The 26902-nt window shown below is 38.3% G+C and overlaps 1 protein-coding gene across 7 annotated transcripts in view; it reads right to left on the bottom strand.

The window, feature by feature from the left end:
* Positions 1-356: 356 nt before the first annotated feature.
* BTBD7 (BTB domain containing 7) overlaps positions 357-26902 on the bottom strand; it is an 87475-nt gene continuing 60929 nt past the window's right edge. For 3 of the 7 annotated variants that reach the window (XM_058567589.1, XM_058567585.1, XM_058567586.1), the window contains 8 exons: positions 22540-22748; positions 20921-20996; positions 17727-17887; positions 14356-14499; positions 12603-12792; positions 9138-9316; positions 7065-7511; positions 357-5636 (listed from right to left, as the gene is read on the bottom strand). In XM_058567589.1, the coding sequence (XP_058423572.1) occupies positions 4821-5636; positions 7065-7511; positions 9138-9316; positions 12603-12792; positions 14356-14499; positions 17727-17887; positions 20921-20996; positions 22540-22748 (2222 nt within the window). In that variant the 3' untranslated portion in view covers positions 357-4820. Of the gene's footprint in view, positions 5637-6933; positions 7512-9137; positions 9317-12602; positions 12793-14355; positions 14500-17726; positions 17888-20359; positions 20647-20920; positions 20997-22539; positions 22749-26902 lie in introns of those variants that run through there. The other 4 variants (XM_058567587.1, XM_058567590.1, XM_058567588.1 and 1 more) reach the window with 4 other exon arrangements.

Below are 26902 nucleotides of genomic sequence, written 5' to 3' on the forward strand. Positions count from 1 at the left end.
CTCGCTCACTGATCACAGTGCTCAGCACCTGCCAGGTGCTGGGTCCACGTGGGTGGAATGCTGAATCTCCTCTGGAGACCCTTGTGCAAGTAACTTTTTGCTCATGTTTGTAAAATGAAATCTCTCACAAATGCTCCAATGAAATAACAGAAAATGAACTTGATTCAGATGAAAACGTGGTATTTTCAAGGAAACCATAATAATTAAAAAAAAGCCTCTGAATAACCGAAATCCTAGAAACAGAGGGGAAGTTCACCTAGAAAACCTCCCAATTCTACCCTAGAGGGGTACCATGGCTCCCATAATTGAGGACTGCATGCTACACTGCTAAAACAGACTGTATCCAACTCAGCAGGTTCTAGACAAGCCATTTATTTGAAATGCCAACTATATGTAGGATAAAGTCAGTGTTACATGCTTATCAGTAACAGTAGAAAAATAGAACCAGTGAAAACCTCTGTACAACTGTAATGATACTCAAAAGAGAAATGTATCGTTTTACAATGCTTCACACAGACGAATTCAAGTTTGGAGGTACCTAAATAAAAATACTATATATTTCTTTAAAAAACACTATGTACAGTTGAAGCGTAAACAAGTTTTACAAAGTACTGGTTATGCAGGTTGTAGAAAACACTTGCATAGGACAAGAAATCAGTTTAAGAAAAATTTCTGAGCCTTTATCATTGAAGGCACTTGACTTTATACCAGTTAACAGCACAACCACAAGAAATGCAGTGTTGTTGAAGGTACCACCTCCGAAGTGCAGATGTGGCATATAAACAGCAAGTGGAGTTCAGGAATCTCTCTCTCAGCCACCCCATCTCAGAGCAGGATTCCACACCACCTGCCCACGGAACCCAGCTACACAGTCACGTCGTGCAGGTACACGATGAAGCTTCCAGAGCTTCACTCACCTCTTAGAACCCACATAAACAGACAAACACAAGAGGTTATTTTCAAGATACACACTTGCAAGTAAGTAATCTTTCTATAGAAAGGGCCACAGCATTATAATATTCAGAATACGGAAGATTCACACATGGTCTGAGGGTTTTCTAGAGGAAAAAAAAAATCAAAAGACTTGCCAATACAATTACATAACAGCTATTGCAATCTATAGGACAAAAAGACAACTTAACATTTTATAAACCATTGTTCATACAAGTGTTAATGGAAAACAGTAAAATATCTTTTAGCAGGTGACGGTAACTCTCCTAGTAAGGTTATCTGTAATGAGGTTTGAAAGCAAATTACTTAGTAGACAAAGTAAACCACTGCAGAACCGGGAATAGCACCCATCACTGCTGCTTTAATAGTAACTTTCAACAGAAAGGTGAAAGTCAACCAAATAATTTTTAAAAAAATCAAACATTTCCCTTTGAGTTCAGTCCTAAAACAAAGACATGAATGCCTTAGAATTGCAAAACAAGTATCTTACAAGTGTTTCATAAAACATATTTTCCCCTAAAAGGCGGATTAAACATTTTGCCGAGTAGTTACAAGAAATGTCAACCCTTGCCCTCTAGAGACTGACACAGGGAGGTCAGCTTTGAGCCCACTGCTGCTGCGCATATGCTGTGTCCCCTTCACACCCATATCATCACCTTAATTCAAATGGACGAGTAGTGCCCACTGCGAGAACTTGAACAACAAATCAAAAGAAAACCCAGTAAAAGACGGCAATCGTCGTAAAACAAGTTTTTGAGGAAGCAAAAACAAGAATTAGGTAAGGTTTCATAGAGAGTTCTACAAAAAGACTCAAATATAAAGAACTCATTCAAAATCCTTAAAATCTAACTGGTGATTGAAACGTCAAGAGAGCTGAGGTCTAGGGCGCCAGCCTAGAGAAAGCGAAAGGGGCGCATAAGAAAGGGTATGGAACATGGTCTGAGGGTTTTCTAGAGGAAAAAACAACTATTTTTCAAACAACTATTTTTCAGGAATAATTTCTGCCTTTCATGCTGCTATTTTTTTCTCTTAGGAGTCAGAACTTAAATTAGTCACCAAAATCACAAACCTAAAACAAAAATATGAGAAAAAGACCAAGAGCATCTTGAAGAAACGTGGATCTTCTCTTTCCGCTCCAGGATCTAAATGGTAGTTCTCTAACCTAACACAGCGGGCACAGAGGGCGGCGATTGTCTGACAGCCTGATTGTCCGTGGCCTCAAGAGGAGATCTGGTATTCTGAGATTTGGTTCCCGTGAAATTTCTACACTGAGTAAAATGCCAGGTCCTGTGGCCTAAATTTTATACTATACATGTTTTTTTCTGAGAGCAATCTTACTCAGACTTCACATTTATCTTAGTACAGCATTAAAAAAGATTGAATAGATGGGTTCAAAAGCCAGAGGCACATAGCTATTCAATCTACCCTATTAACCATACTTCACAAGATACATGAAAAGTCCACTAACAACTACCCTAACACACACGAAACCCACATCTGTGTACCTTCTGCAAGTCACATCAGTCCACAATCCCATAGTTTAAAGCAGGCTTCTCTCTATACACATAGTTTAGCCAGGTAAGCTACTAAATTATTAAAAGCAAACTTCATAAATTAAATAAAACTATGAACAGTGGCCACTTATTTTCATGATTATAGTTTGGGGATATGAAAGAATATTTAATAAATTTTCAGAAAAATGAACGTCTGGCATCAATAGCTCTTATCCAATGTTTTAAAAAAAAAACCCAGGTCATAGATGAGAAAGTTTTTTTTCCACCCAAATTAGCTCTTCTCCTTCTTATTTGCAGTACCAGCCCAGCACAGTCTGAACTTAGAAAAGAAATTTAAAACTGTATCAAAATAATTCATATATAACACATGTATATATATATACACATTAAAGAATATGATGGAATTAACAATTGTTTCTGGAGAGACAGACTGAGATTGGCTTCAAAAGACACCATCATCTATTATAGAGTCAAACCTCCTAAAAATGAAAGCAGAGTCCTATGTTTTTCTATCTTTAAAAAAAGGAGCCTCAAAGGCGATGCGTAGCTGACCTTACAGTAGATGAGTGTTACCTCTGGGAGCTCAGTACGTGATGTCACCGACACTGACGAGGACACTAGCAGCAGCTAACTAGTCAGGCAGCAGAATGAGCGGCAGCAGTTTGCCAGTGTGCACAGATATACTGACATGGTTCCCATTTTGAGACTATCTACTGTTAGGATTTTGTAAAATGTCAGATTATTCCTGAGTGTATATCCACAGGGTAAAGTAGGAAAAGATTGTAAGAGAAACTACAGTTTCAGGAGAACTCAGAGTTGTTGACACCCAATAGAAACCTATTTACTTAAAAGTGCATGTAATTCATTTAATATGGTAGCTTGTAAAGGCTCCCTAGCCCTGCATAGTTTTAGAGTGAGTGTGAGTGATTCATAGTTTCATATATATATACATACTTAGAAAAGAGGCTCCCAAACAGCCTTCATGGGAGGGAATGTTCAGAAAGTCTCTTTTCTTCTAAGTGCTACGGCTGTGTGTGTGTGTGTTTGTAGAAATACAAAATGAATGCTCAAATAATGTTGAAGTGATTTAAAAACTCAAATACTAATATATTTACATTGGAGAATAAGAAAAAAACAGTCCTTAGCTCATACATTGCCCTTCCAAGGGAGAGGATCTTAAAAGATCCCATGTGCTCAGTGGTTCAGTAAAATCCCAAACCAGCATCCCCAGTGGAGTTCAAGTAGGACATGTAGTGTTTCACTGGAAGAAAAAAAAAAGGTTTCTTTTTCTTTTTTGGTGACAAAGCATTATGCATTATACAACAACTTTTTATAGGACACCAAAATTCAGACATATCTTGAAAAACATTTAAAAGAAAACATACGCTTACAAACACCAAATGACATCCATAAGACTGAAGCCCTTTTTTTTCCCCACAGAGAGCAAGACAACTGAAGGCAGCAAGCAGTCACTTCCCCCGTCTCAGCTGGAGAGCTGACGTTCAGAACCAGAAATTCCGTGGTGTAAACTTTAAGTCAGTGACTTCGCTATTTCCACCGCTTTCTGATCCCATCTCTTTAGAACCTCATCGGGTGACACCCTCATCCACACTACCAGAATTCGCACAATCCTGACAGCGTCCACTCTGTGAATAAAGCACTAGCTTTAGCCGGGGCACCCGAGGCTTTTCTCTTTCCTGTTCTTCACTGAACCAGAAAACTTCAGGATCCTGACTGGACTCCTGCTGGAGGAATGAAGACCAGCTCCCAAGACTTATTAAAAAAGAATGACATTAGATTCATGGAGACGGAGCAGGAAGATTTCTGAACTAAAACAATTACTGAAAAGAGAGGAGCATTTTGATGTGCTGTTCTTTGGAATTTCTATAATTAAAAAATAAACACAGAACTATTTCATAAGAAAATACATCTTAGTGTGCAATCCAATGCACGTGGAAATTGGTAGATGAAAGGTAAAATGCAAAAAAGTATGAAAATATAGTCCTGTAAATGCGGCAATAAAGTTTAACATACTGATATAAAATCAATACAGATAAAATAAATGTACAAGTGCAAAAAAATTGCATCATTTGTAAAGAGAAAAAAAAAGTGCCAGCTTGCTTGCTCTTAAAAATGCTTCCCCACACAATTGTTCAAACACAAAATAGACAGATGCAGCATTCAAAATAACCCTCTCAGCATGCCATGTCTAATAAACATGTATATACAAAAACTAGAATAAAATAATGTGAAACTGAGTTATCAGCTGGCATCAATAAACCGGTCTCTAAGTTGTTGGGTCATCATAAAATGGGATGTTTCACATCTCAGGCACAGACGACTTGGAGGTTGCTCTCAGAGGGCAGACTTTTTATAGAGGAAGTCTGGCTTGCTTGGTGACCTCCTTCCTCTGCTTATTGAATCTTCCCTTTCCAAATCCGTATTTCGCTGAGCTCCATGGCTCAGGGACTCGCTGTCTGCTAGTCTTCTACTGGATCTCTCTTCTGGAGCTTCAGAGCTACATGCAGAATGTGAAGGTCTGTTAGGAGTCAGCCCAAAAGTCAAGTCAGTTTCTACTGCTGTTCGTCCCCTGATGTGGGCTGGATCACTGCCAGCATTTTCTGGGGCTGCCAAAGGAAAGTCTGACCGCTGGGGAGGTTGTTCAATGACATCGAGGTGTATTGGCTCATTCTTTTGTCTGTGGAGATGCCCATCAGGGGAAAGTGGATATTCTCTCCTAGCTTCTTCCTGCTTTTTAGGAGAGGTGTGGCTAGGTAGGTACGCTGACTTTAAGCCACTTGGTGATGCTTTATTGTGGCTATACAAATCGGGACCAAAATATCCACCTTGTGAAGGAGAAGGGGTGCGTCTGCCAGGAACAGGAGTAGAAGGTCTGCAAGCAGCATTTGAGAAGTCATAGATATCTGGATATTCCTGCTGATTTTCTCGAGCATCTGTTTTTTGCTCTAGTGTGTGTTTCTTTCGAGACGTGTGTGTATGCCTCTGTGGAATACACGATAGATGCTGGGGAGGCCCTGGTCCTACTTCAGAAGCTGACTGGCTTAATTCTGTGTCTACAGCAAGCTCTGGAAGCCTCCTGTCCTTGAGTGACAGTGTGGACACACCCATGGCGATATCTGGCATTAGCTCATTTAGCACAGGTTGTGTACACTGCAAACAGAAACAAAGGTGGGGAGGGTTAAAAGAAAAAGGCCCATGATACCTTCTTTGCAAAAATGATGTCCACTGATTTTCTTTCCTCATTATAAAAGTAATACATGCTTATTTCTAACAATGATAAAAATACAGAAAACTATACAGGCAAAAAAAAAAAAAAAACCAACCCTAACCTTCCCTACTGTGAGATAACCACTATTAGCATTTTGAGGTATTTCTCTCAGTTCTTTTTTGCACATCTATTAATTTTCAAAAAATTTAGTGTATATATAATTCTGTCATTAATTTTTTTTAAAGTGCTATTTAAAATACTGTGTAATATTCCACTGTATCGATGAGCCATGGCTTATTTAACCATTCTCCCACTGTTGGACACATTAAGGTTGTTTCTAACTTTTCATTATTATAATCAAGACTATAAGGAACATACAAATAGATTACCTTTAAAGGGAGTTTTATTTAAAATATAAAGTAGTAGAACTCTCGTAACTGTAGAACCGAGGGCCAGGCCAACAGGATGAGAATTTGGTTTATCAAATACTATCAATCCTTGCTGTTTCTTCTTTTCTGGGGGTTGGGGGGGCAGCAGGAAGAGCAGGTAGAAGGGTATAAGGTGAGGAAGGATCATAAATTGACCCAAGGTATACAGTGTCCATAGATTTCAAAAAGCCATATTTTAATGAAGATTCCCTGAACTAATATATATCTTTTGTTTTGCTCTACACTGAATGCTACTCATAGAGTGTGACTGAGCAGGAAGACTTAAAAATCACTATTGTTTTTTTTCAAATGTATTATATAAAACAATTCAACCTCTAAGCTGGTGCAAAATCAAGCAAAGAATTCTTGCCTAATTTACTAGCTACTAGTGCTGGCTACTGTGACTCCCAGTCCAACGAGTGCTCTGACAGAAGAGCTTGCCAGAGGTGTGCATGAAGACTAATTTTCTGCCCATTTTCTGAATGGGGAGTCTTCTGCCACATTGTTCCTGACGGTATACTTGCTATAAGTAACTTGCCCTTCCTGCCCTATCAAAGCATTTGGTGGAATAGCAGATTCTGTAGAATACAAGTTAAGGACAGATTCTAGACACATGCTTGAACAGAACACTATGAAACTGGTAATATCCATTGTATTGCCCAGTAACCCCACCCCTTCTGAATACCTGCAAAGGAATGTACGGATAAGAAAGGCACTTGACCACTCCTACCATATATACCTCTAGTCTCTCTTCCCTGTCCTTTCTCATTCACCTACACTATCTTTTTCTCTCTCTCTGCCACACCCCTCAAGTCTATGCTTTCAGGTTGTCAGTAACACTTCTGGGCACTGAGTCCCACTAGGGCTCTTGGGGCAAGGGGAATTGCTTCTAATACTCCATAAACTTTTTATTTTAGGTAAGTTACGGAAGCTCTGACTTACCACTTGTTTCTCAGATGCTACTGTTGCGGAGGCGGCGGCGGCGGCAGCAGCAGCTACCGTCTGCCTCCCCAGCCCCGTGGTGTTGGTGCAATCAGGTGCTGCTGCTTTAACACCTGGCAGGTAGACTGGAGGGGGTCCTGCTTTAGGAGCCGTTCTGGAGTGAAACAGTGAATGATTACAGGGATAAGAAAACGAACGTGAAGGATGCTGACTGGGAGGTCTTTGTTTCCAGCCTGCTTTGAGCTGGTTATGGATTGGGGTAGCTGGAGGGTGGTAAGGAGGCGGTGGAGGGGGCAAGGGTGGATGGAAGGCCACAAAAGAGTCCAGATCTGTAAACATGGTTTCTGCAGTGGAGGTACTGTTAACTCGACATCTCCCAGACTGTCTCATTGTCAAGAGCGGACTTTCATCCCCAAAACGTTCATCAGGAAAGAACTTGTGAGGATTCTAAGAAAGATTAAAAGAAAAAGAAAAGTTAGAACATTTATTAGCAGATTTCCTAAATGGAAATTTACCAGCTAAGAGAGTTGAGTACCTAAGAAAACCACACTCAGCAAGAGTAAAAAGGCACAACATATTTTTCTAGGCCAGAAGCCCAAGGAAAAATTACCTTAATAATAGTACAAAAGGATAGAGGGTAGCCTCTGTAGCCTAAGACACGGCTATCGAGGACAGTTGCTTAATCGGATATTCCAGCAGCAGGTCAGTTAATCTCTAGCAAGATTACATGATAATGCAAAAACAGGAAATAAAACCTAATTCAAATATGTCTTTGCTAAGAAAATAAAATTAACATTAAACCTCAAAGGAAGAAAAGGCATACAAGTGAGGATCCTTCTAGAATTTAGTGACAAAACATCTGTACACTCTCAGTCTGAAGTAAAAACTACACAATACTATTCCTTACCTATTACATCTGACTAAGTCTGATTAATATTTTGATAAACATATGGGAATACTTAAAATTATAATGATAAACATATGGGAATACTTAAAATTATAAAACTTTTATATAATTTGAGATATCAAATTAAGATACAATTTAAAACGGCAAAGGGAACAGAAATGAACAGAAAAACAGGACGGAAACTACAGCAAAAAATGAAAATCAAGAATCTACAAATGGGGGCCGGCCCCATAGCTTAGCGGTTAGGTGCGTATGCTCCGCTACTGGTGGCCTGGGTTCGGATCCCAGGCGCGCACCGATGCACCACTTCTCCGGCCGTGCTGAGGCGGCGTCCCACATACAGCAACTAGAAGGATGTGCAACTATGACATACAACTATCTACTGGGGCTTTGTGGAAAAAAAAAAAAGGAGGAGGATTGGCAATAGATGTTAGCTCAGAGCCGGTCTTCCTCAGCAAAAAAAAAAAAGAATCTACAAACGGCCTGCTGATCTTCATTGCAAACCAATGCTACTGCTTTTGTACCTAATAATTACTATAAATGAGGTTTTTTTCCTGCTAGTTAAAAAAAAACTCATTTCTTGATTCTCATGCTTATAGGATTTAAACCATCAGGCAAAATATTTCTTATAATATGGCAGAAGAGAGAGGAAAAAGAGGGGCATCTGGAAGATCTGTAAGTACGGCAGTAGGACAAAACCTGAAATCTAGTGACCACATCAGGGAGCACAAGCAGTGGAGGGTCACAGTGGTCTACTTCCTCTTTCACTTCTGTTGGGCATACACACCACCAACTTTTAGCAGTCACCATTTATAAGCTTATTATGTACTAGAGACATGGTTGCTCACATAGAGCACCTCTTATCTTCACCACAATCCATTTGACAGGTAAGGAAACTGATGCTAAGAGTGGTTAGGTAACTTGTTCCAAATTAACTAATTGGTAAGCAGCAGAGCCAGGATATAAACCCAGTTCTTACTTGAGAGCCTGTGCTCCGTCCACCCTACCACACTGCCTCTCACCAGGGGGGCTCCAAGACTAGAGGCAGTGAAAGAGCAGGTACTAAGAAAAAGACGCACGCTATGAGGGCTCCTTGGGAGGCCTAAAACACTGCCTGAATAATGGTCTAGGCTCCCTCTTTTAAATAGTTGGATGCCGCTTCCCACCTGCAAGAGTTCTGCAGCAGCATCTGCAAGACCGAATTCTCTCAGTACTCGAATCTGAATTTCATAGCTGACCGTGGCGCCTTCCCCACAGTTGAGTGCGTAGGCTCTCTGCACCTGCTCGGTGTGTCGCAGTTCCTGCAGACGTCTGACCATGTCTTTCATGATGAGGAGACAAGGAACTGGAAAAAGAAAAACAGTCTATAGGCAAAATACCTGAGCTACACAAAACGCCACCCATTGAGCACAGGAAAAAAAGCATGTGTTCTGCATCAGAATCTTCTTATAAATTTGTTGAGAGTATTTTAATTTCCCGGCAACATAGTAATTTATTTATTTATTTTTTTTGTGAGGAAGATCAGCCCTGAGCTAACATCTGCCAATCCTCCTCTTTTTGCTGAAGAAGACTGGCCCTGGGCTAAAATTCATGCCCATCTTCTTCCACTTTATATGGGACGCTGCCACAGCATGGTTTGCCAAGCAGTGCGTCGGTGTGTGCCCAGGATCCGAACCCACGCGCACTTAACCGCTCCGCCACCGGACAGGCCACCAACATAGTAATTTATATACTTCTAACTACTTTTTAAGGTTTTAAAATTTCACTGTGCCCAAAAAGCTCTTGATAATAACAAACAGCTTCTGAGCTGTATTACTAGTTCACAGCCTAAATAAAATTTTACTTGCATATACTCTCTTCTGAATCTCAGTATATTTCATAAGTCTTCTAAAATATTCATTCTTTTATTCACATAATTTTTTGAGTCCTGACTATGCACCAGGGATTGGACTTGGGTATTAGGGTGTACAGAACGAAGGATGTGATCCCTGTCCTCAAAGAGCTCTGGTTTTAGTGAAGCAAATTAAGTAAACCAGTATAGTACAGGGCCATAAATGGTCATAGAGAGAAATACGCAAAGGACGCTGAAGGGATTTGGAGGAAGGGGCCCCCAACCCGACTGGAGGCAGGCAGGAAAGGCTTCCTAGACAAGGTGACCCCTGAGCGGAGTCTTGAAGAATGAGAGAAGACCAGGCAGGTAAAGAAAATTGACCGAAGGCTTTCTGAGCGGAAGGACCAGGCATGTGTAAAACATGCAAGGGAGGGACAGCATGGCACAAGTAGTTGCATGGCTAGTAGAACTCAGGGTTCAAAGGTATAAGCAGGAAGAGTGTTCAGAGACCAGGCTAGAAAGATGGGTAGGGGCCGATCATGAACGACCCTGTATGTCAGGATGAGGAATGTAAATTGTATCTTGTGTACAACAGGTAGTCACTTGTGCAAAGGAATGACAGGATGAGAGCTGTGACGTAGTAAATGCACTCAGAGTAGCGTAGAGCAGGGGTTGGCAAGCTATGGCCTGTAGGCTAAATCAAGCCTGTCATCTGTTTCTGTAAATAAAGTTTTACTGGCACACAGTCACACTCATTCGTTTAGGTATGGTCTATGGCTGCTTTCGGCCTACAATGGCAGAGTTGAACAGAGTTGAGCAGTTGCGCTAGAGACTGCATAGCCCACAAAGCCTAAAATGTTTACCATCTGGATTTTCACAGAAAAAGTTTGCCAAGCCCAGGTGTAAAGGCCAGAATGGGAGTGAGTAAGATTAGAGGCAGGAACCGAGGTTAGGCATCGGGACTAAGGCTGTAGCTGAGGGCTAGGGAAGAGGAGGTGAAGTCTAGAAATATCTGTGAGACAAACTGACCAGAGTGGTCCTTGATTATTATTTTGGGGAAAGGAGAGCTACCATTCATTGACTGTTTACTTTGTGCCAGGCAAGCATCTGAGCATACTACTCACGGTGCTTCCTCAAATCTTCACAACAAGCCTAGAGAGAGGGTATTAGCTACATTTTGCAAACAAGGCAATTAATGCTCAGGGAAGTAAATATCTTGTCCAAAGTCACACAAATAAGGTGGCAGAGCCAGGATATGAGCCCATGAGTCTTCTCCAATAAGCTCTAAGCCTTTCATTAGAGCGCAGTAGGCAAGGAAGGAAGAATCAGGAGAACACTAGAACAGGGCTGTGTCTCATTAAACAACAGAAATACAGGTCTTATTTTTCTGAACATACTTAATTGCGAATGTCTTTGAGCTTTTGAGATTCAGTTATAAAATTAAGTTATGTTGATATTCAACTGTATTAACACAAGCTGATAAAAATCGTGCTAATTACTAGAGCTTCAAAATCTGCACAAATCAGCTACAGAAATATTTCTCTTCATAGTGTTATCCAACGTATACTTTAAATAAACATGTAGTGGCCAAATCTGATAGGGCAACCACTGAACAGACATTAGTCTCAGAATAAAATATATGTGTTCAACTAAAAGTTCTGCCATTATGTCTTTTATTTATCCTTAATTGAAAGAGACATTTATAAACAGAAAATGATGGTGCCATTTCCAATCAGTTTGCTGATTTTTTGAATCTTGCAATGGTAATTGGCAAGAGCTATACCTTTCACAGAGAGTTACTAGACTGGCCATGGTGATCATTTCGTGATGTATATACAAGTCGAATCACTATGCTGTACACCTGAAACTAATATAATATTGTATGTCGACTATACTTAAAAAAAAAAAAAGAATATTGCATTATATCTCCCAAGTCACATGTATTTTAGCTACTACATAATAATAAAAATAATACCTAAGATTTCAATAGCGGAAAAAAAAAAGAGCTATAAATTTCTGAATCCTAGATTTCTATGGATTTTCTTACCTTAGAAATTGACACTAGAGCCCTTTGGTTAAAATCAACATTAACTGACGCTCAGAAGTTTTTGGACACGACAGTTATACCTCTACCTATGGCCAATTTCCTCAAAGTCATAAGACATAAACCTGCACTACAATAAAATTCACAGAGCAGATCTTGGGAAACTGGATTTCTAAGAAACCAACAGTGATCACATTTTTGGGGACATACCTAGACTCAAAGATATAGGTTTATAATACTCTTCCCAGAGGGTCTTATAATGTGAGAAATACCCTATGGTGATAAAAAATCTGAATTCCTCTAAACCAGTGGTTCTCAACAGGAGGCAATTTTGCCCCACAGGACACATCTGGCAATGTCTAGAAACAAAAACATGTTTCTAAAATGTTGTCAAATAAGGGTGTGTGTGTCTGTGTGCATGCGTGTGGGCACACCTGTGCTACTGGCACCTAGTCAGTACAGACCAGGGCTGCTGCATACCCTACAATGCACAGGACAGACCCGCAATGAAAGATGATCCAGCCCTAACTGTCAAGAGGGCCAAGGCTGAGAAATGCTGGGCTAACCTGAAAAACTGTATATACTTGTTACTGTAAAATAGAATACAAAACAAAAAGCTTATAAGTATTTATTCTTTAAAGTGAACAATGCATAATGGGTATTGGAAAGTGGAAATCAGCTTATATAAAGAGGTTATAAAAAATGATCAGATTATTCATTTAAATATAAATGCCTGACACAAGGCTACTACCTTACCTGGAATTTCATTGGCTACGACTGAAGGAGGGCTTGACTGGTTACTGCTGATCTGCTGGTGGCTGATCATGTGACAGCACTGTGGCACGGCATTATTGACCATGTAAAGTGTGTCTGGCACATTGGACATTCTAACCATTCGCAAACGCACGAGATCTGTTTGTTCCACCATCATCTCGTCTAGCACTGACTGAAATAACAATTCAGTATTAATAGAATTAGTCAACCCTTCGTCTGTATTAAATCATACGTGGAAAAACATTATTACCTTCATCATATAAAAAGGGAATTAATTTATTGTTTCCAGTGCATGAAGCTTAAAATTAGTGGTGAAAGGAGAAAGTACCCCTACCTCTTTAATTGCTAAAGAATCTTTTTCAGAGCATCCTTGAAAAGAAATAATCTTCTAAAAAGTTTGCTTTTAACTGAAGTACTTGAAATTTGAAGGAGGGATATAAAATTAATCAGAAGTACATTATACATAAAGTCACTATAAAAAATAATGTATACACGGGCTAAATATCAGATCCAACAAGAAATGCTCAAAATACAAAATATTAAAGATTGATATTAAATTCAACAGACCTAAAAATAAACCCAATTGTTAAACTAGTTTCAGATGAATCTATCTCAACAATCTATCTCTGCAGAATGGCCAAATGACAAAATGTACAAAGGTTTCCCACATTTGCTGGGGGCAATTATCTACTTATGTATAGGTACAGTCCTCTGAGTTAGCAGGGAAGTCCAGGAGGATTTGCTTACTGCTGTCCCATTTTGAGACAGAGCAGAATGGAGGGCAGGTCTAGTTTATTACAGACCTTTTATCACCAGACTCAACCTCTACAAAGGACTCAGCTGCTTGAGTGACTTTAAGCACTTCAGAAAAGACCAGACCCAACCATTGTCTTCTCCTCTGTTTTAGAACTATCTAAAGAGTCAACTACTCAATGAGAGATAGATTGTCAACCTAGTTAATAAAATTAACTTCTCATAAATCCTTTCACATATCTTAAAATAGGAACTCAAAACAATAAAAGAGAAAAATTTTAAGGTAACTTAATTCTATACCTAACACATTGTTTTGCCTGTTAATTTATTTCATAAAGCTTACTATTATTTCAAAATGGTCATTTCTGACTTGCAAAGACTGTCATTTCCTCAAAAGGCCACCCCGAAGTTCTTATGGTTGAATACATCTCACTATTTCATTTTCACATTACCATATCTTCTTGGAGAGTTCTTTATGTTTATAATTTACCTAATGTCAACTTTTTACTTAATAGGCCTGAAATTTTTTCTTAGTTTGTGTACTTATTCTAAAACTAAACACAATTCTCAACATTTAGCCATTACAGAAATAAATTACAAGAAATCATGGCATTTCCTTAGTTTGTGAAGGAAAACAAAATGTGTGCAAGCTTCTTTCTGAACATTTTTCCCATCCTGAAAATCACAAAATACTGACAACCATTTCAGTAAAATAAATTATTTTCCAAGTTAATTCGCAAGGCAACTAAGATGAAAAAAATGTAAAATACAATTTAACATGACCTAAGTTATAAAAACACGTTTGATAATTAAATATTTCAGAAAATTATTCTGGTGAGTAGTCAAACTGGAATTTACTTTCACTTTCCCCATAATCGGACATTTAAGCTATTTCCAAATATTTAAACGATACCACAATAAATGTCTTTGTGCTTATAATTTGTAATAAAGTAGTCTAATATCTTAGAATGGTTTTCATTACCTTTGCTTCCTCCACATAGGGAGAGAACAGTCGAGGACGAACATAGATTCCAGCATTTTTTTGCCGTAACCAGGCATTTGACTTTCCACCTTCTGTTGTAGGAAGCATATCTGATGGAGGAGTACTAATCAAGCCCCTTTTCATCTTGAAAAAAAATTATTTTTTAGATAAACTAGAGATTTGTGTAGTACTACAATACCATTAAGACAAAATTAATGATACCTATAAATCAAAATGTTCAAACTTTACCATTTAAATAAAAACTTAGGAATATATGTGAAATTCAAAAATACTTCAAACGTTTAATAATACTTAAAGGATTCAGCAATAAGAAGTTATTACAGGGCCGGCTCCGTGGCTTAGCGGTTAAGAGCGCGCACTCCGCTACTGGCGGCCCAGGTTCGGATCCTGGGCGTGCACCGACGCACCGCTTGTCCAGCCATGCTGAGGCCACGTCCCACATACAGCAACTAGAAGGATGTGCAACTATGACATACAACTATCTACTGGGGCTTTGGGGGGGGGGGGAAAGAAGTTACTACAATTTCCCATTTTTCTCTAAATAGAGGAATGATGTTTTTAAAACAAGAGCTATATTAATTAAAAATATAATGATTTGGACTAACTTTCAGAATTCTTAACGAAAACCCAATTTCTGTTTTTTTCCTTATTCATCTAGGAACTGATTCCATCCCTACCCTACCCTCTACAAGACAAAACAGGAACATCATCTTGGGGCTGTATCTACAGTACGAGGACACAGGCAGTCTGCACAGTAGTTAGCGGGCAGGGGCTCTAGGGGAGGTGGACTTGGCTCAAAACCCTAACTCCCTATCTATCTATCTATCTATCTATCTATCTATCTATCTATATTTATTTTTTTTGTGAGGAAGATCAGCCCTGAGCTAACATCCATGCTAATCTTCCTCTTTATGCTGAGGAAGACCGGCCCTGAGCTAACATCTATCGCCAGTCCTCCTCCTTTTTCTCCCCAAAGCCCCAGTAGATAGGTGTATGTCACAGCTGCACATCTTTCTAGTTGCTGTATGTGGGACACTGCCTCAGCATGGCTGGAAAAGCGGTGCGTTGATGCGTGCCCGGGATCTGAACCCGGGCCGCCAGTAGCGGAGAGCGTGCACTTAACCGCTAAGCCACAGGGCCGGCCCCCTAACTCCCCATTTAACAGCCATGTGACCACAGACATGTCCCTTTACCTAGGCCTCACTTTAACGGCTCCTAGATGGCCCTGGAGATGGGACACCACACAACAACTAAATGTGGTAGTTCTGTTGTTTCTTTATCTATGCTAGGAGAACATAAATCAAGTACCTACAGCTCATCAGGTGGATTAAATGAAGGTAATGCAGACAAAGCACTTGACATAGTGCTTAACACATCCTGAGAGAGTATTACACTCAACAGTCATTATCAGCAAACTTAATGGAGACTTATGTCTTAGGCATGGAATTAAGAGCAGAGAGAGAAATTTTCTAAGTCTACTAACTGAAGTTCTAAAATATTTTTTCTAAACCAAATCCAGGGTTCGATTTGGTTTGAGTCCCAGGTTTTAAATAAAACCAAATATTTTTTCTCCAATATTACTCCTGTTAAATATAATAAATGTCTAATTGCTATATTAGTTAAAACCATTTTTAACTAATAAAATATAGCATTAGATAGTATTAAGAAAACAGAAAAAACTTGTAACTCTAATCTATTACAATTGTAATAATGTCGATATATTTCTTTTCACTTTTTCAAATAAATTTTTACATAATTGAATTCTAGAACACATAAAAATACACATTCTGTATCCTTCTTTCTAAAATTATATTCCATCATTAGCATTTTCCATGTTGCTACATTAGTCTTTACAAGCACTGTTCAGGGCAGCAAAATATTCTGTTGAGTAGTCGTACTATAAATTATTTTCCCTGTTATTAGACATTTAAGCTCATACCAATGTACCAGCTATACTTTCTCTACGGGACAGTAATATTATTTCAAAAATTACTGACTTAATAGGTGAAAAAATGATAACTTATTGCTTTATTTTGCTTTCTCTGGTGTGTGTGTGTGACTACTGGTGAGACTGAACATTTTTCTAATCAGAGATTCCATAAATATTTCATTGTTTTCTTCTAGTTTTTCCATGTTTCAATTTAAATTTAATTCCTCAATCTAACAGGGATTAATTTTGTGTGCAAGTGAAATGAGGGTGTAACTGTAAACAAATTTCCTCCCTCCTCCACTCATCAGTTAGTCCAGCACAACACTGATTTGTGATATGTTTAATTCCTCTGTTAACTAGGATCTTTTTCTGGGCTATTCTGTCTTGTCTGTTATGCTAGCATCAGAGATTAAATATTAGAGTTTTAAAATATATTTTACATTCTGGAAGAGTTACCCCTCCTTCACTATGTTCTTTTTAGAGAACTTAAAAAATTCCTATCAGTTTTTTCCCAGATGACTTTTATAATGTTTCCGTGCAGTTGGAAAAACTATTATGACATTTATAAGCATCACATTAAAGTTATAAACAAATGTATGAAGAAGTAATATTTATAATATTTATTTTTCTCAACCATTAATTCAAGCAATTCTATTAGTTAAAAAATTTACTTCTAAAAATTACTAAAGTGACATGATCAGCTCCTTAATTTTTAATTGAAACACAATCATAAGATTCATTTATCCTTTCTACATTGAATCAATCTTCTTCTCTCCTGCTCTCTGATTTATTGCTGTTCTTCAAGAGTCTCTAAAAGTAATTTCTACCCTTTCCTTTTTGAATAAGGATCCTCACTGATAAATAGCTGCATTACTCCTGTAGAAACTATCCTCTTGCAAAAGTAAGACTGATTACCCACTCACTTGCATCCACTAAACATTTATCTGTGCCATGTGCCAGACACTGGGGATACAAATAGTACAAAACAGACATCTGTCTCTGTCGTCATGGAAATTTACAGTCTCACACACTCTATTAGTAGTAGAAATTATTTACAATGATTAAAAAAAAAGATAAGCCTGGACATTTCGGTGCATTTTCTTTTTTATTTAATTAATTAATTTATTTTATTGATTGATGGATTGATTTTTTGTGAGGAAGATTAGCCCTGAGCTAACATCTGCCAATCCTCCTCTTTTTGCTGAGGAAGACTGGCCCTGGGCTAACATCTGTGCCCATCTTCCTCCATTTTATATGGGACACCGCCACAGCATGGCTTGACAAGCAGTGCGTTGGTGCACACCCGGGATCCAAACCCCGGGCCACAGCAGCGGAGCGCGTGCACTTAACTGCTACGCCACCAGGCCAGCCCCTGGTGCATTTTCTTTTCATGAAAGGGCTCAATGAAGAACGAACTTACTGCATCACAGAGGACTTCACTGTTTATAGGTAAGATGTGTTCAATTCGCACAAATGGTAAGAGAGAAGAGAGGATCTCTCTCAGCTCTTCGATGTCCAAGTCTCGTCTTTTCACACCTCTTTTGTTCACACTATGAGCAGTGCCACTCAGTAAGTTTGGCTCTATGAGATAGAAAATGAGAAGTCTCCAAACAAATCCAAATTTTCAGAGAAAGGCTTTCTTTTTTCTCTAGTACACTTTCACTACCACTCTTTACACTTAAGTACATCTGCTTTAAAAATGGTTACAAATAAATTATTTTTATGTTGTAAGAAGTTTACTTAATAGAATGTTCTTGGACAAAAAAAAGCATGGTGTCAACTGTACAGTAACATTCTTTTATGATTGTTCTGCTCTAAATAAAAGAATAAAGGATTCTTTTCCATATACTAACTCAAAGGAGAAAAGACGACAATCTATTAAAATCTAGTTTGACCAAGGGCTTTTTCTTAATCTGCCTCACTTTTGTGACCAGTTTTTAGTCTGATAAGGGCGTTGCAGGGCAAATGTTATTTCTGGTCACCATACTTTATCAGTATGCTCGTTAGGCTACCATATGTTTAACAGCAATTTAACAAGATATTAATCACTGGGTATCTAAAGCAGCAAAACCTAATGTGTACTCTATTTAACTTTAAGATTTTTATGATAGTCTCCTAAAGTTCCATAATATGGGAACGTTACCGCATAAAAGTGAACCCTTCGATCTCTGATATGTAATATATTTCCATTGTCCAACGCAGAGAATAAAGGTTTTCTTCACTGGGTGTTAGTGAAAGGGGAAGACGTGAAGTACATATATGTTTGTGATATTGAGGTGGGAAGAAAAATTAAACGAATTTTGGGAATCTTGAATCATGTCTTTAACCTAGAAGGCTGTATTTTTTTCCCTAAAAAAATAAGATCTTTATCATTCACAAATATAAATGCTGGATTTTTTGCAAACACTCTATAGAAAAACTGGTATTTCCCTTAAATCACGTGATAGATAGGTAGATAAAGAGATTGTTTTTGAGAAGCTACGCTTTTTCTGGAGTTTTTCAAAATAAAATTGTTGCAAGTGCGTGAAAAAGGTTTTTTTTTCTTGCCTTGCTATAATTTGGCTTCATACTTACACAAAGCAATGCTTTTCAAAAAACACTTTTTCTTAAAGTAGTGGTGCCCTGTCTTCAAATGAAATCTTACATGAAACTCCCAAATATGTAACAGGTAAGGGCACCTTATAGATGAAGGTGACTGAAACAAAGGTGCAGCCTGGTTCGCTTAGCTTCCTTCTCATCCCTGAGGAGCAGCCTTCCATTCTAACCCAGTCTGAATACTACTGTTTTAAGGGAAATTTTTATCAAAGATGCTTATTATCTGCCCCAAATAAATATGACATTTCACCATCACCACCAACCTTACAGTCTATGGCCTATAATGATAATGTACCATGTTACATACAATCAGTTCCTGTTATTTGGGGTAGTTATGTTCTATAAAGTCACTGCAACCAGTTAATTAGTGAATACTGAACCACTGCTCCTAAGGGAAACACAGGTTAAGTTCCTGCGAGCCTCTGGTCACAACATTTTTGTCAACCGATCAAGATACAACCTTGTTTTATGTGTGTAAAACAATAAAACAAACAAATACAAATAAAACAAAAATACAAAAAAACAAAAAATAAAACAAATATAATATATATTGTTGATTCATTAACACTGAGCGCACAGCCAACAGCACTGTAACTCATCCTGAATGAATGAATTATCTCATACACATATTTTCTCTGTAAGGAACATCGAAGCCTTCTTGTCCTTAGGAACACTAGACAGTATTAAGAATTACACTTGGAGGCCATTTTAAACAGTGATATCACCAAAAAACCCCATAAAAATGTGAAAAATATGGCACTAAATAGACTGAAAAGGACACTTGTTTACAGTATGAGAGCTGAAACAAGAAGGCAAAGCGTCACCTTGTTCCACCTTACACTGGGAACATGTGCGTCAGGGGACTCAAATTTTTTTGTCACCCTGAGCATGTGTGCAAATGACCATGAAAGCGCCATGAGTACTGATTTTGGGGTTACAAATAAACTTTAGCAAGTACATGAATTTGCAAATAGAGAATCTGCAAATAAGGAGGATAGATGATATAGTGGAATTTCAAATTAATAGTAGTGGTTTTTACATTTTAAAAAATTCGAATCTGAGAATTGCTAAAGGCTTATAAGAGGACTGCTTTTGTTCCCTAGTGCTTGGGCAGGAGTGTATTAAAAGGTCAGTATAAAAAGGTTCGAAGGCGGGTTTAACTCGGTATTTTTATATATTTAAAAATGTAACAGAACAACTTTGTAAATGTACTAAAACCATCGACTTGAACACTTTAAACAGGTGAACTTTATGATATGTAAATAATATCTAAAGAAAGCTGTTAAAAAATGACAAGAAAGGGAAACTTGTATTTAATTTTTATAATTAAAATTTTTTGATTTGGGTTCACTATATAAACGAACACAATAGTCTATGAGGGAAGACACAGCAGGGTGGGCTAACCCCAGACATAAAGGACTGCTATAGAATCATAAGCTTCCAAAGTTGAAAGCCTACCTCCTATATAGGATGCTTCCATTTCTTCTGCAGTATCCCCAGTTGGAGGCCATTCAAAAGTATTATTTCTCCTTTACCTTCCACAAAATTTTAAAATAAATACATTTTTGGGTAGTCATATATTTTTTTATTGAGGTAAAATTCACATAACATAAAACTCACCATTTTAACCATTTTAAAGTGTACAATTCATTGGCTTTTAGTACATTTACAATGTTGTGCACTCATCACGACTATTTAATTCCAGAACATTTTCATCAACAATATGCTTTTGTAACACTGTAATTATTAAATGAAAAATTTCATTTTAATATGTCCATAAACCAGTCAACAAGTACATAGAAAGATAACACTAAAAGTATCTTTTTAAAGTCGTAAAATGAAATTTTATGGCATATTTATTTCTAACAAAGTACACTCTCTCCACTAAGAGATTTTACCGATTGTAAAAATTTCTTTTTTCACCAGGCAATAGTGGCTATTGTCAAGACTGATGTGCAGCACGCATTTCAGCAAGTGTTCGGGTAAAGCTGACTGTGCAAGCTAATTTTCTGAGCTTACCTCTGTCTGCTATTCTTTTCATCAACTGATGCTCACCCCATTTAATCAGATATTTAAGGATATCTTGTTCACTTGCCTATAATAAAAAATGGTTTATATTTATTTTAGTGAAATTAGATAAATGGTTAATTTCATTAATGACTTTTCCTAGGTCATAAGGTGAATACAATGTGCAACTTACCAGGTTCCACTCTTTAAACCAGCTGTGTGAAATGTGTTAGTTAACCCTGTGGTCCATCAACAGCAAATACACAAGACCGCATTACATGTGTTTTGTCCAATAACCTCTCTTGGCTCCAACCATATTTTTTATTCTTACTTTCATCTTTATTTTTTCTTTATCCTTTTCTCTTCACCTATTTTAAATTTATTTTATCTTACTACATGGCCTCTACACAGCTGCCTTAAATTCTTTTTGGGACAAGATGGAGATAATTAAATGAAAGTAGAAGTATATGGATAGAGAGTGACTACTATCTCCTGCAGGAACAGAAAAAGTAAGTATGGCAACTTGTTCAGGCAGAAGAGAGTACAATCTCCACGAGGTAAGCTACTGACTGGGGAAAGACCTTTCAAGCCCAAACTGTGAAGTGGCAATGTGCCCCTCATTTCTTTGTACTTTAAAATCTTACAGTAAATCTAGGCTGCTCTCCAAGGTTTTTACTTTCTAAGAAGAAACACAAAGCTTCTAAAGACAATAATCTGAGAGAACTGACAAATCCTATCTCCCATAATGCACACAGTCTGGATCAGGACAGTGAAACAAGGTTAACAAACACAGATCCTAAATAAATCAAATCCAATTATGACAACATTTGTACTGCAATCAAAGCAATGTATGAAGGAAAAGCACAGATGCTAAGTGGATTATTGACTCTTCACGGCATTTCTGACTGAGATGGAAGCATTTCATAATTTTTCTAGTACAAATATAAAGAAATGGGAGATGGCTCAATGGGTTTATGTCTTCTTAACATTAAAACAGTTGTACAGTTTTCATCATAAAATTCATACTACCAATGCAAAAAAATTTATTAAATTTGAACATACTTTGCCTGCAAGTATTTTTTGCAATATTTTCAATCTATTGTTAGTTTAAATTACCAGACTAGATTGACATATAAGTCAAGGACACAACGATTTGCTAAAAACTACTTCTGGTTAAAAATAAGTAGTTGAAAACATTCTTATACTTTGGCAGGACACATATACTGAGTTTTCATAAGCATTTGAGTAGATCAGAAAGTGAATATTATTTTTACTTTGTGTTGCTTAAGCTACTATCTACAGTCTAAGTATCTGATACTCCACCAAAAATAAGAAACTGTTATAGTGAATCTACTACTAATGGAAGCCAAGAAAATCACTGTTGGGATATGCTTCTGACCTTGCCTATTGCCTCAACCCCTCTGGCGTAGTTGCTTAGGACCTGGGCTTGTTCACAATGTTGAGTCATAGCAGCAGTGTGCACAAAGGGCCAGAGAGCCAGAAGGCTTTTGTTGTACAAATATGAAGAGGACATTCCTGGGTGGGCTGCTCTCCCTAAATGGGAGAATAATAGAGTACAGATGGGTGCACATATGGATGACAATGAATTTGAGAGGTGAATAAATGATTACCTGTAGGTAGTCAGACTGGATAGCAGTAAGCAGATGGTCTTTGCTGAGTTCATAAAAAACATCCGAAGTCATGACCTGGGAAAATTCCTCACAGAGGAAATGTAAAGCTTGTCGGTGCACCCATTTAGAGCCATATGGATGAGAGCTCCACTTGAGGATGGCAATTAAGGTATCTAATGAGATGCTCTCAGCAATGATATCCTCACAGCCTAAAAAAGAAGGCAAATACTTCTTAAGATTAATCGTAAATATTACTTATTGAATATTAGTGTATTAGACACTATACTTCAAAGTAGCAATAGTAAAAAAGAACAAGGAGATAAATAAAATCTCATGGAAATCACTAGGACTTGGTGGGATGGGGTAACAATAGGTAACAATAGACTATGACAGCTACAGGAAATCTGCTGTCCCACAGAGACAGATCCATAGAAAAAGGCAGGGAATCCTCACAATTGTTTAAGAAAATAAATATCTACGTGCAAATCCAACAATTTGAATAAGACACTGTAGTGGAGAGCACTGGACAAAAAGGGAAAGAAGAGTAGGTAGAAATGATACAGTTGTGGGAAGTGGTCAGTCAGAGGAAGGATATGGATGACACTTGACTGGTAAGAGAATCCACACTTGAGAAGATAGGTGGGCTATCTTCTATGAACTAGGACAGCTGTTCTTTGCATCATTCTAATAAAAAAATACCAGCTTGCATTGTTGATAGTTTAAATCCCTCAGGATATACAAAATAGTGTAGTTTTATGCTCATTTTGGATTAATTCTGGTGAATTAAAAAGAAATAAGTCGTTCAAGTGAAAAGGACCGGGATCCTGGAGAAAGTGACTATGGCACCTTAAGAGCTCAAAGAAGAGAAGAAAATCTGAGGAGAGTCAGCTATTTTCCTTAGGAAAGATCATTTCAAAATATAAATATAAACTATAAGTAAAATCTGAATGACAAAGACTGTGAAAGGGAAAATGGCTAACGTTGGACAGAAATTCTTCATAACTAAGTTTACTATAAAATAAAAAAGAACCCTGATAATGTGGGGGGGGGGGGGAAGAGGTGTTTAAACACCACCACCAACATCACCAACAAAAATGTGACAAAACAGGCAGCTCTCTAATGAGCTCAGAGCTTTAAGAGATAGAGCCAAAAGAAAGGGCATCAATGAACTCCTGAGACTTCCAAAGTTCAGTTATTGTGAAACCATGAAGGGTGAAAAGAGAAAGGTAATGAATCCCATATTCAGGTGATATAAGCTCATTAGTAGCCAATATAGAGTCTGCAGAAAGTAATGCTTCATTCCCTTTTCTGATAATGGTACCAGATAAGGAGCATATCATAGAGAAAAGTGTAACCTGAGTTCTGAAAAGCATTTAACAAAATACCTGATTTATGCAAAGCATTTAACAAAATACTTCATGATGTCTCTAGATTGTTAGCTCCACAAGACAGGGACTGCTGTCTTCACTGTAACTCTAGCACCTTCTTGCACATGGTAGGTGCTAAATAAAAATTTGTTAAATCTACAAATGAGATCTTGGCAGATAAGATGAAGAGATATAGATGGATGACAGAACAGTGTTTAACAAAACCATTTGTAAGTAGCACTGATTAACTCAGGGGAGGGTGTGGGGAGTCTCTGTGTTTGTGATGTTTATCAAGAACTCGAGTGAAGATGTGGAAAGTATGCTTCAATACCTCCAAACGACCCAACTGGGAAACACAGTTAACAACACACTGGATAATATGATCATAATTGGCTAAAAAGATGGGTCAAAATGAAGATGAAATATAACTAGGAAAATTAGAAAGTTCTATATTTAAATTAAAGAAAATCAACTGTACAATAGATGATAGAGGAGAGCTAGCTTAACTACCACACATGTAAAAATAATATCTGGGTATTTTAACTGAACAAATGCAAAATGTGACATGACTGCTATAAAGCTGAAGCAACCTCAGGCTTTTAAGATACAAGCGTAGAGTCCTAATCAAAGGAATAATGTTGCACTGCTCTCCTGTGGGGTGCTGTGTTTTGTTCTGGGCCCTGTGTCGTAGATGGGGCACTGACAAAACTCCAGAATTCTCAGAGGAGGGCAAAGGAACAGTAGAGAGTTTGAGATCTGTCACAGGAGAAAAGCTCCGAGTGAACAAGATTATTTGGCTTTTGTAAGAGAAACCTGAGGAGAGACATAAGAGCTATCTTTAAGTGTCTAATGGACCTTCATGAGAAATGAAGACGAGAAATTACTGAATTCTCTGTTGTTCCAAAGGCAATTCCTGGGAAACAAATGGATGTTAAAAGAAGGGAGATTTTGACTCAATATTAAGAAATTTCTTTCTTTTTTTTTTGTGAGGAAGATCAGCCCTGAGCTAACATCCATGCTAATCCTCCTGTTTTTTTTTTTTTTTGCTGAGGAAGACCGGCTCTGAGTTAACATCTATTGCCAATCCTCCTCCTTCCCCCCACCCCAAAGCCCCAGTAGATAGTTGTATGTCGTAGCTGCACATCCTTCTAGTTGCTGTATGTGGGACGCGGCCTCAGCATGGCCGGAGAAGCGGTGCGTTGGTGCGCGCCCGGGATCCAAACCTGGGCCACCAGTAGCGGAGCGCACACACTTAACCGCTAAGCCACAGGGCCGGCCCTCAATATTAAGAAATCTCTAACAATTAGAATTGCACTCCCCTCATCCCCTCAAGAAAAGGATCCCTCTGGAAAAATGTAGGAGCAAAGGCTGGCTCATCACATTAGGGAAAGAGTTCAAAGAACCCCTACACTGGATATGGAACTAAGGCCAGATGACATCCAAGCTGCTTCCATCACGAAGATAAAATCATTTTTAGGAAAACGGTAACTGAGTAAACATAAGAGTAATTATATCTAAAGATTAATTTATTTAAACATTAAAATGAGATCCCTCTAAGGAACACTGAGACCACCACAATGAAATCTGCATGTAAACAACACCCAAAGGCATGACTATGTGCTGATGAGAAGTGGGAATATGAAAAAGCACTGAACAGTTCTTGAGATTTTACGGAGAGCCCTGAATGCCAAGCTGAGGAGGACAGGCTTCACCCAGGCGCTAGTGGAGGACTCTGTCAGTCTATTGTTTTAAAGGAGGCATTGGAGTACAGTTGAGTAGGATGAGTCAGTCTGACAGGAAAGGCAATCTGAGAGACATGTTGGGGAATGAAGCAGGGGAAAACAGAGAAAAAGTGGCTATTTAAAAGGATGTATCACAATCCTACTAAACCAGGATACTGGCAGAGGTAAAGAAAGAGAATTAATGATAACATCATATATTTAAACTTCTGAGGTTTACAAAGAAGTGAGACATGGTAGGAAAAAATGGGCTTTGAAATCAGACAGATTGGACGTGAAATCCCACCCTAGCCACTTAGCAGCAAAGTCACTTTGGGCAAATCACTTAACCTCCTTGAGCCTGAACTGCTCTCATTTGTAAAATTGGGATTATACTCCTAACTCAGGGGTTATGAGATTTAAATGAGGCTGTACCCTTGACACTCTTCATTCGTTCAAACATTCTGGAGTACCCACTTGCCAAGCGCTGTGAATACACAGCTCTTTACCACTCACTTCCCTGGGTGAGGTCATCTGCCCCCAGGGCCTTAACTCCCTCTGCATCCTCACAACTTTCAAGTCTACAGTTCCACCCCAGAGCTCTCTCCCGACTCCAAGACTCATTCCTTAAACTTCCCATTGGAGAGTTCCACATGGATATTCTGCAGACATCTTAAATCCCAAAGTCAATTTGTTTTCTTTGGGAAGTCTAGTACCTACCTTCTTAATCCCTGCTTTAGAGAAGGGTATCTCATTTCTCCGAAGTCACCAAAACCAGAAATCTGAGCACTATTATTGATTCTTTCTCCCGAAGCTCACATCCAATCTACCATCAAATGCTGTTCATTCTGTTCTTATTTTAAATCCATCCCCTCCACCGAATCTCCAAAACCTCCGTTTCAGAATCTGATACTTTCTCCCTGCATTATTGAAATAGCCTAAAAAAAATTTCCATCTCCAGTCTTTCTCCCTTCCAATCAGTTCTCCATACTGTTGCCAGAACGATCTTTTAAAATGCAAATTAGATTATATATGTAACAAATTATTCAATAGCTTGCAAATGACTTCAAAATAAAACCCAAACTACATATTCTTGATGGTCTGGCCCCTGCCAACCTCTCCAGGCCCATCCTTGCTCATCTTCTACACTCTAATCATACTCCATTACTTGTAATTTCCTAGAATTCCACCAAACTCTGTCACACCTCCAGGCCTTTGCACATGTTGTTCTGAAAAGCTCTTAATTCTCCTTAACTCCTCCACATCTTCTAGACTCAG

Source organism: Diceros bicornis, chromosome 24 (genome assembly GCF_020826845.1).
Source record: "Diceros bicornis minor isolate mBicDic1 chromosome 24, mDicBic1.mat.cur, whole genome shotgun sequence".
NCBI classification, from domain to species: Eukaryota; Metazoa; Chordata; class Mammalia; order Perissodactyla; family Rhinocerotidae; genus Diceros; species Diceros bicornis.